The 12,439-nt window shown below is 53.2% G+C and overlaps 1 protein-coding gene across 1 annotated transcript in view; it reads left to right on the top strand.

Moving 5' to 3' along the window:
- Positions 1-12,439, top strand: part of LOC105474116 (LDL receptor related protein 1) — an 85,672-nt gene that overhangs the window by 33,221 nt on the left and 40,012 nt on the right. The window contains exons 13-21 of the mRNA XM_011728505.2: positions 227-449; positions 1,614-1,815; positions 2,156-2,281; positions 4,717-4,857; positions 4,996-5,121; positions 5,875-5,991; positions 6,391-6,471; positions 8,094-8,261; positions 12,043-12,225. Of these exons, the coding sequence (XP_011726807.2) occupies positions 227-449; positions 1,614-1,815; positions 2,156-2,281; positions 4,717-4,857; positions 4,996-5,121; positions 5,875-5,991; positions 6,391-6,471; positions 8,094-8,261; positions 12,043-12,225 (1,367 nt within the window). The remainder of the gene's footprint in view (positions 1-226; positions 450-1,613; positions 1,816-2,155; positions 2,282-4,716; positions 4,858-4,995; positions 5,122-5,874; positions 5,992-6,390; positions 6,472-8,093; positions 8,262-12,042; positions 12,226-12,439) is intronic.

Here is a 12,439-nt window from a genome sequence, read left to right as displayed (position 1 = left end):
GCCTTGGTCTCCACTGCATCCCTGAATGCCAAAACTGTGCCCAACTTACAGACACTCAGCGAATATTTGTTGAATGGAGTGAATGAATGAAATGTGTGGTCCAGGGATGAGCAGGACAGGAGACCCCTTTGAGGAGCTCTGGGACAGCACTCATGGATTGGGATCACAGGGGAGGCTGTTGATGGGAGAGTGGGCCCACGTGGTGCTGACCAGTCACTGCCCACAGGTGGATGTACTGGACAGACTGGGAGGAGGACCCCAAGGACAGTCGGCGTGGGCGGCTGGAGAGGGCCTGGATGGATGGCTCACACCGAGACATCTTTGTCACCTCCAAGACAGTGCTTTGGCCCAATGGGCTAAGCCTGGACATCCCAGCTGGGCGCCTCTACTGGGTGGATGCCTTCTACGACCGCATTGAGACGATACTGCTCAATGGCACAGACCGGAAGGTGGGCAGGCATGTGCCTGTGTGCGGGAGTCCGTGTGCATTGCTAGACTATGCTTGTGCATGGTTGAGGTTCTGTGTGAGGATGTGGGTATCTGTGTGTGTCCAGGCCTGTGTGCCTTGTGTATGTTTATCTGTGCGTCTATAGATATGTACATCTGTGTGCTTGCATATCTTATATATTGTGTTATTTGTTTGAGGATTGCCTCCATTTGTGTCTCTTTGTGTCTATTTGTGTTGTCTGTGAAGTTGACTGTCCACGTGCCAGTCTCTGCATACACATCATGTGCGCCTCCTCGTACGTGCATAGATACACGGCATGCCTTGGTGTGTGTCTGCACTCTCTGCAAGTGTGAGTGCCTAGGGGCGGCATATCTCTACACTTGGTCATTTGGGTTGTCACGTGCTTCATGAGTCATGTACATGTTCTAGTATATAAGGCCCTTCATGATACGGCCCCTGACCCCCTCTCTGGTCTCTTTTCCCCCCACTTCCTGCATCCCAACACTCTTTGAACAAGCAGCACTAGGCAGATTGTTCCTCCCAGCACACGTCACAGAGCATCTGCCCTCTGTGCCATTACTCATGCAGTTCATTCCACATGGAATGTTCACCCCAGCTCCTCTTCCCCTGGCAGAGTGCTCAGGGGCCACCTCCTCTAGGATGTCATCTCCAGACCCCTCTTCACACTGAATCACCCGTATGTGCCCTGCATGAGACAGTGGGCAGCTCATGGGCAGAGACCATGTCGTTTTCACCTCTTAGTACCTACTACAGCTCAGCCCCTAATAGATCCTGGTAAATGTTGAAGAAATGAATAGATGAATACTGACTGTCTACTCGTTTGTGTGTGTGTGTGTGCACGTGTGTGTGCGTGTGTGTATGTTTGGGGACTATGAATGAATGTGAATGAGCCCAGGAGAGGATGGTGAGGATGGTGACCAACCTCACTATCAGCATCCTTGCTGGATCACTCGATCATCTGCTGGCTTCAGGATCTACCATCCTACTGTGTGCAAAGCTATCACCCCCAGGGGCTCCCAGGCTAATGGGGGAAACAAAGCAAACACCATGCTCAGGACATAGACAAATTAATGTACAAAAAGTGATCTCACAGGCCTCCCTCAATTTTCTTCCAAGTCCTGAGTAACATCCTCTCCATCCCTAGATTGTGTATGAAGGTCCTGAGCTGAACCACGCCTTTGGCCTGTGTCACCATGGCAACTACCTCTTCTGGACTGAGTATCGGAGTGGCAGTGTCTACCGCTTGGAACGGGGTGTAGGAGGTGCACCCCCCACTGTGACCCTTCTGCGCAGTGAGCGGCCCCCCATCTTTGAGATCCGAATGTATGATGCCCAGCAGCAGCAAGGTACCCCCTTGGGGCCGGGGGCAGCGTGGGACCTGGAAGGGGTGGTGGGACCTAGGCAGGGATTTGAGACTTCCCTGGGGGTGAAGGCACTTCCCAGGGATCCTAGGCTCTGACTTTTGAGGATCCTGAGAAGAGAACTCCCCCCAACACAATCTGATTCTCTGTTCCCCATTTCCCTTCCTGCCCCATGTCTGTGTCTCCTGTTCTTCAACATGATCTTCTTCCTCTCCATATTTCCTCTTTCTGTCCCCGTATCTTCATGTGTCTCCTCCCCTATCCCTTCTCTGGCCTCTCTTGACCTCCTCCTCCCCTTGCCCTTCTCCACGGCCCCTCCCCACAGTTGGCACCAACAAATGCCGGGTGAACAATGGCGGCTGCAGCAGCCTGTGCTTGGCCACCCCTGGGAGCCGCCAGTGCGCCTGTGCTGAGGACCAGGTGTTGGACGCAGATGGCGTCACTTGTTTGGGTATGAGGGGCCTGACTAGGTGGGAGTGGGAAGCAGACCCCAGCAGGAGGACGCCTCAGAGAGGGGTGGGGAGGCTCCAGGGTCCCAGTCAGAGATTAAGGAGGCAATGAGGGGGCCTGAGGGGGCCAACAGGAATCAAGGGAGGGGGTGAGCAAAGGCTCTGGGGGCTAGGAGGGAGTATAGGGAAGATGGGAGGCTGGGAGGGACTTGCGAGGGGATGGCGATTAGGGGAAACTGAGTGAAGAATGGACAGCTATGGATGGAAGGAGAAAATTATCCTTTACTTCTTTTAAATGTATTTCTCCATTACTCAAGTAAAATAATAATAGTTCCAAATATTGGAAATTACTTTGGGAGGCCAAGGCAGGCGGATCACTTGAGGTCAGGAGTTTAAGACCAGCCTGGTCAACAAGGTAAAACCCCGTCTCTACTAAAAATACAAACATTAGCCAACCGTGGTGGCAGGCACCTGTGATCCTAGCTACTCGGGAGGCCGAGGCAAGAGAATCACTTGAAGCCAGGAGGCAAAAGTTGCAGTGGGCCGAGATCATACCACTGCACTCCAGCCTATGCAACAGAGGGAGACTCTATCTCAAAAAAAAAAAAAAAATTTAAATTAAAAATATATATAATATATATGTTGGAAATTAGAGAGGAGAAAAAAGCCCAAATCCCACCGGTGAGCAGCACTACATTGTTAGCATTGCGGTAAAGTGAACACCATTCTTTTTTCCTCAGGGGGATTATGTTGTTTTTTACATAACTATAATCATCTCTTTATAAAATGTCTTCTGCCTTTTTTGGTTCAAGTGTCACAGCATTTTCTGTGTTATTATTGCATGATTTTAATAAGCCTTGTTTTTTCTAAAAGTGGGTTGTATTCATTGTAAAACTAAATAAGTAAGGCCGGGCACAGTGGCTCACACCTGTATGTAATCCCAGCACTTTGGGAGGCCGAGGCAGCCACTGCACATACTGTTCTGTTTCCTGCTTTTGTCACTTGACAGCATGTAATGAGTATGTAAACAGCATTTTTAATGGCTAAAATACCTTTCATTTGGTAAATATAATGTAATTTACTCAACTGTTTCTCTACTATTGGATGTTTAGGTTGTTTCCAGTTTTTTGATATAATCCCAACCCACATTTGTTGAGCGTGGACTACGTGCTCAGCACTGTCATAGACATTTCCCTTGAAGTAATTTGTTTACCCCTAAAAACATCCTGGTGGGAAAGGTGGTTTTATTATCCCCATTTTACAGATGAAAAAACTGAGGCCCAAAGTTAGAGCAGGATTTAAACCCAGGAAGTTTGACCCAGAGCCTGTTTTGTAATCATACCTCTGCTATTTCTCACATCATCATGCCTGCCCATATTCTGGATGGTTTCCTTAGGATAGAATCCCGGAAGTGAAAATGGGTCAGTGCAGCCATAGTGTACAGCTAAGAGGGAGTGGCTGGCGTCAGGAGAGGGCATTGACTGAGGGGGTTAAGGAATGGAGGGGCCAAGGTAATGGGAGGATCATCCACATGGAAGTTGAAATCACCAAGAATTGAATCAGGAGTGATTTTGGAGAAAGTGCTGGTGAGCCAGGAGCTAAAAACCCTTACAGATGACAGGGTGCGGCTTGGGAGCCTTCCAGAAGTAGATGTTTGTGTAGAAGCATGATGTAAGGGGAAGAACAGTCCAGGGAACAGCAGTGAGGAGCAAGGAGGACACATACCAGCCTCCAGACCCATGGTCCACGGGATACGGGAGGGGAAATCGCCACCCATGGGGCCATGGGAATTTTAAGAGATTAGAGAGGAGTGAGAGATGAGTCAGACCAGGCAAGCGCACAGCTATGAGGTCTGGAGACCGGACTCACACAGGAGCCTGCACTTGTGGAGGTTACCAAGGCGCAGACAAAGGATGTCGTGATTTAGCTGCTAATGGGCCAAGACAGATAGTGATGGTGAGGTGTACATGCTGGGGACAGGAGGGGTGGAGCCTGTGCGGTTCTGGTACCTGTCTTCACTCCTGCTGGTGGGGTCGATGAAACTGTGAAAGAAAAAGTCCAGGGACCGGGGCAGGGCCCTGGGGTTCCCGGAGATGACTTTCAAGGGGCAGTTCATGGGAGAAGGCAGAGAAGGAGTGGCGAGAGCCTGTTTGGTGGTGACAGAGGTATAGAGGCGATGGGCTCTCTTGGACACCATTTGATTCTCAGATCACACTGAAGTACAGCAAGTATTAAGTAGAGTAAACATCACTATTATTGCTTGGGAAAGAATTGCAGTTTCCATCCAGATAATTTGTCCATGAAGAATTTTGTACTAGAAAAAATTACTTTGTATTATTAAAAAATAGTAAAACAAACAAAAATGGTGCAAAGGGCTTAGCACTTGTCCCACGACCGGGGTCTGACTTTCCCCCTCACGATCCTGTGGTGCCCACAGCGAACCCATCCTACGTGCCTCCACCCCAGTGCCAGCCGGGCGAGTTTGCCTGTGCCAACAGCCGCTGCATCCAGGAGCGCTGGAAGTGTGATGGAGACAACGACTGCCTGGACAACAGTGATGAGGCCCCAGCCCTCTGCCGTGAGTCACCCGCCCTGCCCCACCCTGTTGGATGGCAGACCTGCAGGGCAGCTCAGCTCTGGCAGTGCCTATCCCAGAGTGAGCAGGAAGCTGGGGGCACCCAACCTCTCGCTGACCCCTGACTCATTCCCTCCCCAGATCAGCACACCTGCCCCTCGGACCGATTCAAGTGTGAGAACAACCGGTGCATCCCCAACCGCTGGCTCTGTGACGGGGACAATGACTGTGGGAACAGTGAAGATGAGTCCAATGCCACTTGTTCAGGTGTGGAATGGGGCTCAGACCACACTAGGCACCCCTCAGTCAAGGAGGCAGGGGAGACGAGGGGTCAGGCCTGGGAAAGAAAGAAAAGAACCCAGGGGCCAGGTTTGGTGGCTCATGCCTATAATCTCAGCACTTTAGGAGGCTGAGGTGAGAGGATCACTTGAGCCCAGGAGCTCAAGACCAGCCTGGCCAGCATAGTAAGACCTCCCACTCTCTACAAAAATTTTTAAAAATTTGCCAGGCGTGGTGGCGTGTACCTCTAGTCCCAGCTACTTGAGAGGCTGAGGTGGGAGGATCACTTAAGCCTGGGAGGTTGAGGCTGCAGTGAGCCATGGTCATGTCACTGCATTCCAGCCTAGACAAGAGCGAGACCTGTCTCTAAAAGTAAAATAAAATAAAGGAGGAAAGGAATTTAGGGCAGAGAGGATGGAGCCCTGAGCAGGAGGGGGGTCTGCTATCCCCTTCCCAGCCTGGGACACTGAGAGGGCTGAGCTTGCAGGGCATGGAGCACAGCTCTAGACTGCAGAGCAGTAACAAGGCAGGGTAGATCTCCTCCTGGGAGGATACCAGAGACCCCTTGAGAGAAAGAGTAAAGCATCCAGTAAGACCAGAGAGATGGTGTTGAATTCTCTAAGAGAAATGGTTTTGGATCCTTGGAAATAAGGGACACCAAAGGCAGAGAATAACAGGGAAGAAGAGGCAGTGAAGAGAGGGTCGGGACAACGAGTACTCACGCCCATCCCTGCCCCCCAGCCCGCACCTGCCCCCCCAACCAGTTCTCCTGTGCCAGTGGCCGCTGCATCCCCATCTCCTGGACGTGTGATCTGGATGACGACTGTGGGGACCGCTCTGACGAGTCCGCCTCGTGTGGTAAGAGGGATGGGCAGAGGGAGTCAGGCTGGGCCTGGGGAAGGGGCATCCTGAGAGCATGCCACTTGGGGGTGCCCGAGACACCTGCGACTCAGTACTTGGGTGGCCTTGAGCAAGTTAATCTCGGTGGCCTCTGTGAGAGGAGAGCCCCATCATCACAGCATTGTGTCTCAGCAAACTCATGCAGGAAAAGCACTCAGCACAGGTCCTGTGTCTGCTGACTCATGGGGATGAGTGAGTGAGCGGAGTTTCCAGCAGAGGCACTGCTGTGGGGCCTTCCCCACCCTTCCTGACTGGGCTAAGGGCTGCCGGTTATGGGAGGGCCCCTGCACTCACCTGCCCAGTACCGTGGTGCTGTGTAATCTTGAAGGCCCTACTCAGCTACTTTCTTCCTCACAGCCTATCCCACCTGCTTCCCCCTGACTCAGTTTACCTGCAACAATGGCAGATGTATCAACATCAACTGGCGATGCGACAATGGTAAGAGCTTGCTCTCTTCACCTGCCAATTCCTAAGACAGCTAGAGGCTACAGCCAGGCCCTTCAGGGAAGGCAAAGGGCTTTAGAATCCAACGGGGCCTCCCTCCAGGACACTGAATCCCTGCTGGGTTGCCTGGGAGAAAATAGAAGTCAGAAATGCCAGGAGGGAGTCACGATGGACCAAGGGGAGACCCTAGCCATCACCTTTTAGTGTCGTTCCTACCCCAGGCAGGGCCTGAGCTGCCCACCCTCTAGTAGGGCTCGGGGGCCAGGGAAAGACGAGTGAGATGGGCCAGAGAGGCAGAGTGAGGAGAAACCGGTGCCTGATTCCTTTCTCCCTGCAAACCCCCATCTCCTGGAGTCCTTGGTGCACCCCTCAGGCTCTGGGCTTGCGGCTCGGAAGCCCACCTGGCGGTTAGCCATGGACCAGGTGATGTCAACCTCGAGCCACCGGGGCTATTGTGTGTGTAAATGTGCGGGCAGGTGACCGCCGTGTGTGGTGTCTCAGGGCTCTATTGGGTCTGCGTTGTGTTGTGACGTGCTGCCCCAGTGGTTCCTGTCCCAGCTGATGTGTGAGCAGATGTGTTGGGTCAGTGCCACGTTGCCCCTCACCTTTGCTGTGTCTCGCGTGCCAATGGTTGCCCCGGCGGTTTCTGTGTTTCAGAGAAGGATTGTGGGGACGGCTCTGACGAACAGACCTGTCCTGAGCCTGCCGGTCAGTGCATAGAAGCACATGCACCATCACCCACAGCCCAGCTGGCCCCAGCCCCCTGCAGGTTCTCCAGGCCCCCACTCCAGAGCTGCTAGGATATGAAGAAAAAGCAACAGAGAGGAGGGAGAGCAGAAAACAGGGAGAAAGCAAATAGTGGGCAGGAAAGAAGCAGAGAGGGCAGAGGGAGCTTCTCAGGAAAGGAGATGACAGAGAGGTGGTGACAAGAAGGCCAAGATGTAGGGGGAGGAGAGAGTTAGAGAAGCAAATCCAGTTGGAAAAGAGGCAGGAACATAATCCAAACCGCAGTCTCCACCACATGTCCCATAAGTGTCGAGGGTCAAGTTGAGTAGCCCCCACCCAAGGCCAAGAAAGCAGGAGCTTCCTTCAGTCAGCCTCAGTGAGCTTGGTCCAGAAGTGGCCCCCACCCTTGCCAACCACAGGCAGGGGCCCTGTGAGCCAGGCACCCAGAGCATGGTACTCAGCAGTGCCAGGCTCAGGGCAGGCCTGTAAAACTCGTCTCACCCCATTAGAGAGGCCTTACCTGTACCCCACCTACCTCTCTCCCTCCAAAACTAGAGAAACCCCTGCCTTTTCCCCAAACACAAGCAGACCCCTGTTCCCACACCTGCCAGAAAGGGGGAAGGAATGTTTAATGTTCCCTACACCCAGCCTTTCTGAGCTTCAGTGAGGGGCCCTCCAGGAGCCTTCTCCTCCTCCCCATTCCGACCACGTGGGCCATGGTGCATGCTGCAGTCTATGCAGTTTCTGTGTCTTTTCTGTTTGTTATTTTCCCAGTGGGGGGGTTGGGGTGGGCCGAGGGTGGGTTCTGGGCAGGGGGCCCAAGCTGGGATCACAGAGAAGGCTGCTCCACCAACTCCCTCTTTGCCTGTCCCCTTCTTCCTTCCCCCCAGACAATGACTGTGGGGACAACAGTGACGAAGCCGGCTGCAGCCACTCCTGCTCTAGCACCCAGTTCAAGTGCAACAGCGGGCGCTGCATCCCCGAGCACTGGACCTGCGATGGGGACAATGACTGCGGAGATTATAGTGATGAGACGCATGCCAACTGCACCAACCAGGGTGGGCACCGGGGGCCCGTGGGGCGGGGATGAGATCGAGCCCCCTGCATCAGACACCCAGCCCATCCATCTTTCAGACCCATGGTGCGTCGGCCACCATTTGGGAGCCAGAGGTAGCCTAGGCATGGCTCTTGTCCTTCAGGAGCTCCCGGTCCTGTGGGAGAGGGAGGTTGCCAAAAAATAATTGCCACACACTGTTAATATCATGCGCTTTGCAGTTGGTGGCCTTGGGTTTGAGCTCCAGCTCTGCAGCTTATTATCTGGGTGGCCTTGAGCAAGTTACTTAATCTCCATGGGCCTCTGTGAGTTTTGTCTGCAAAGTGGGGTAATAATAGCACCAACATCACAGCGTTGATGTGGGGGTTTAGTGAGATCATGCACGAAGAGCGCTCAGCACACAGCCTGTGTTTGGTAAATAGTAGCTTGAGAAAAGGATGCTGCAGGCAGGGATGAATGAGCATGAGGAGACAGAGGAGAGAGGGGCTGGCTCCACAAGGCTCCCAGTGCCCTGGCCTCTGGAGCTCAGCCTCAGGGGCGGTGGAGGCCTAGTTTTCTAGAGGGATGGGATGTTTTCCTCTCAAGGGATGCTGGCTTTCTAGCTCTGGCCTATTATTACCATGGAGGAATGTAAACCCAGGGTTGCCTTGACTTCAGGAGAAATCAGATGTGCAGATTTTTATGTGGAAACTACCAAACTTTTAACACTACAGTGTTAGTTTCTCTCATCTCACAGTTCTAGAGGCTTGAAGTCCCAGACCCAACTGTTGGTAGGGTGGGTTCCTTCTGAGGCCATGTGGGAGATTCTGTCCCAGGCCTCTCCCCAGCCTCTGTGGTTTGCTGGCAATCTTTGCAGCTCCTTGGCTTGTCAAAACTTGACCCGATCTCTGCCTTCATCTTCACAAGGTGTCCTCCCTGTGGGCATGTCTGTCACTAGATCCCCATTTCCCCTTTCTGTGAGGACACCTGTCATATTGGATTAGGATGCACCCTTATGACCTCATCTTAAGTTGAGCATCTGCAAAGACACTATTTCCAAATAAAGTCATATTCACAGGTATTATGGGGTAGGACTAATATCTTTTTAGGGAATACAATTCAAGCCATACCAACTGGCAGTTAATTTTAGAAGTTTTAAAAGGCTGGGTGCAGGCCAGGCATGGTGGCTCATGCCTATAATCCGAGCACTTTGGGAGGGTGAGGTGGGAGGATCACTTGAGGCCACGGGTTGAAGACCAACCTGGTCAACATAGTGAGACCCCCATCTTGGGGAAAAAAAAAAAAGGTTGGGTGTGGTGACTCACACCTGTAATCCCAGCACTTTGGGAGGCAAGGCAGGAGGATCACTTGTTTCTAGGAGTTTAAGACCAGCCTGGGCAACATAGTGAGACCCCTTTCTCTACAAAAAATAAACAAAATTAGCACTTGCCTGTAGTCCCAGCTACTCAGAAGGCTGAGGTGAGAGGATCACTTGAGCCCAGGAGGTTGAGGCTGCAGTGAGCTGGGTGACAGAATCAGACCTTGTCTCAAAAGAAAAAAAAAAGTTTAAAAAAAAACTACAGACCAAACTCTTCCTGCAGGCCTCATCTGACCCATGGACCATCAGATTACAGCCTCTGCCTTACAGAGTTAGGGCACATTCCCACCCTAGTAGGAAAAGACTGTAATCTGATGGTCCATGTCGAGTGCCCACCTTGAGCCCCGCCCTGAGAGGGAGGACAGCTAAGGCTACAGGAAGCTCAGGAGATAGTCTCCAGGGCCATCTCTGTGAAGGGGAGGGTAAGGGGTACAGGTGATATCCCTTGGGGTTCTGAGAAGGGGCCTCTGAGGCTGCATGGTGTGGTGAGAAGAGCTCCCTGCCCCTCCCAGATAAGCTGGGCAAATTTGGACAAGTTGCTTCCCCTGAGCCTGGGCATCCTCCTGTATGAAATGAGCTGAGGTATGTGAGGCCTGGCGTGGGGGAGCAGGATGTCACTACTGGTAGCAGTTGTTAACTATGGTATGAGCTGGATGATCTGGGACCATTCAGGAGGAGTTGTGTTTAGACTGCAGGTAAATGGACGGGAGGGAGGGTCTTCCAGTGGGGGTGGCATGGTCTGGAGAATGCTGTCGTCAAGACTTACAGGGTGAAATTGAGCACTTCTGTAGGGTGACAGTGGTGCCAGGTGGGGCCGTTCAAACCGAGGGAAAGGCTCATGCAGGGACAGTGGGGAATGAGGCTGTCCTCAAAGGGGGCAGATGATGACAGCAGGTGTAAATCAGTAAGAGGCTTGATTTGGGAGGCATGGGAACCTTTGAAGTATTTCCAAGCTGGAAGGTGCTGTGATGTAGGAGATGATTTCGGAACACAGCCCTGGAGGAAGATTAGATTGAAAAGAGGTTCAGGGGCCCCAAGAAAGGAAAATCAGTTCAGAGACTGCTGCTGAAAGTCCCGGCATGAGATGAGAGCATCAGCCAGGTCCAGGGTAGGGAAGGGGGAGGAGCAGGGTGCCTGTGGCAGCATGAGTGTATGAGTGTGAGACTCCACCAGGCAGTGCTCCTGCTCCTCTCCAGGCCTCCTGAGTCAGATCTCAGGACAGCAGCCAGAGTGATCCTGACAACATAAGTCAGATCATGCCCCAGCCCTACCCTCGAGCCTGTACTGGTTCCCTGCACCCTTGGAACGAATGCCAAGCCCCTCTGCATGGCCTGCAGGGCCCCCTCCCCTACCCCTCTGACCTGCATTCCTGCCCTCCCCTCCCCCTGCACTCTACTCCAGCCGTGGTGTTTCTTTTTTTTTTTTTTCTTTTTTTTTGAGATGGAGTCTCACTCTGTTGCCCAGGCTGGAGTGCAGTGGTGCAATCTCAGCTCACTGCAAGCTCCGCCTCCCAGGTTCATGCCATTCTCCTGCCTCAGCCTCCGGAGTAGCTGGGACTACAGGCGCCCGCCACCACGCCCGGCTAATTTTTTGTATTTTTAGTAGAGATGGAGTTTCACTGCATTAGCCAGGCTGGTCTCGATCTCCTGACCTCGTGATCCACCTGCCTTGGCCTACCAAAGTGCTGGGATTACAGGCGTAAGCCACTGCGCCCGGCCTGTGTGGCATTTTCTGAAGTGCCAGCATAGTCCTGTCTCGGAGATGAGACTTTGCAGTGGCTGTTCCCTTTGCCTGGAGTGTGCCTCCAGGGATCCTCCGGGCTCACTCGCTCTTCATGCAGGCCTCTGCTCAGATGCCTTCTGCCCAGAGGCCTTCCCTGAGCATCTTACCTGACAGATCACCCCCATCGCTCTCAGCCTTTACCCAGCTTTATCTCCATAGCTTTATCAATACCTGAAATTACAGTCAAGATTTATAGGTTGTGTCTTGTCTGTGTTCCCCATTAGAACCTAAGCTCTGTGAGGGTAAGGACTTTGTCTGGTTCAGTACTGGCCCCAGGACAGTGCGTGGCACACAGGAGGCACTCAGTAAACATTTGTGGCATGAATGAATGAAATAGAGGCTAAGGTGGTGGGCATTTGGGCTCAGGCCTTAGCAAATTGCTTCTCCAGTCGACATCTCCTGTGTCAATGTGGGGATTAGATGAGATGATTGTGGGCCCTTGGAGGTGTGATGCCTCCTGACTCTACTACTGAGGTGGTGCTTCCAAGGAGTGTCAGCAAAACTCAGCAGACTCTCCAGGCCTGCCTCTGCTCATAGCCCCAGGCTGGGCATACCGGGGTTGCAGGGCGGGTTGCAGGCCGCAGGGATGAGGAGGGCTGACCTGGGCAACCCCTCCCTCCTGAGGCCCTCTCCTGTCCCTCTGCAGCCACGAGGCCCCCTGGTGGCTGCCACACTGATGAGTTCCAGTGCCGGCTGGATGGACTGTGCATCCCCCTGCGGTGGCGCTGTGATGGGGACACTGACTGCATGGACTCCAGCGACGAGAAGAGCTGTGAGGGAGTGACCCACGTCTGCGACCCCAGTGTCAAGTTTGGCTGCAAGGACTCAGGTGAAGAGGAGCGTTGGAGGGCATCTGGAACAGCACAATGTGGGCAGGAGGAGACCCTGTTGAGAGCAGAGTAGCGGCAAGGGGGATGGCACTGTGCTGTGTGGCGTGGGGCTGGGGACAGTGCAAGGCAAAAGGCAGTCCAGAGGAAGTTTGTGTATCTTGGGTGGGGGAAGGCATGAAGGGCCAGGGCCGGCACAGAGGACCCCAGGAGCCA

This window comes from Macaca nemestrina, chromosome 10 (genome assembly GCF_043159975.1).
Source record: "Macaca nemestrina isolate mMacNem1 chromosome 10, mMacNem.hap1, whole genome shotgun sequence".
NCBI classification, from domain to species: Eukaryota; Metazoa; Chordata; class Mammalia; order Primates; family Cercopithecidae; genus Macaca; species Macaca nemestrina.
This window is presented reverse-complemented; position numbering and strand designations above follow the sequence as displayed.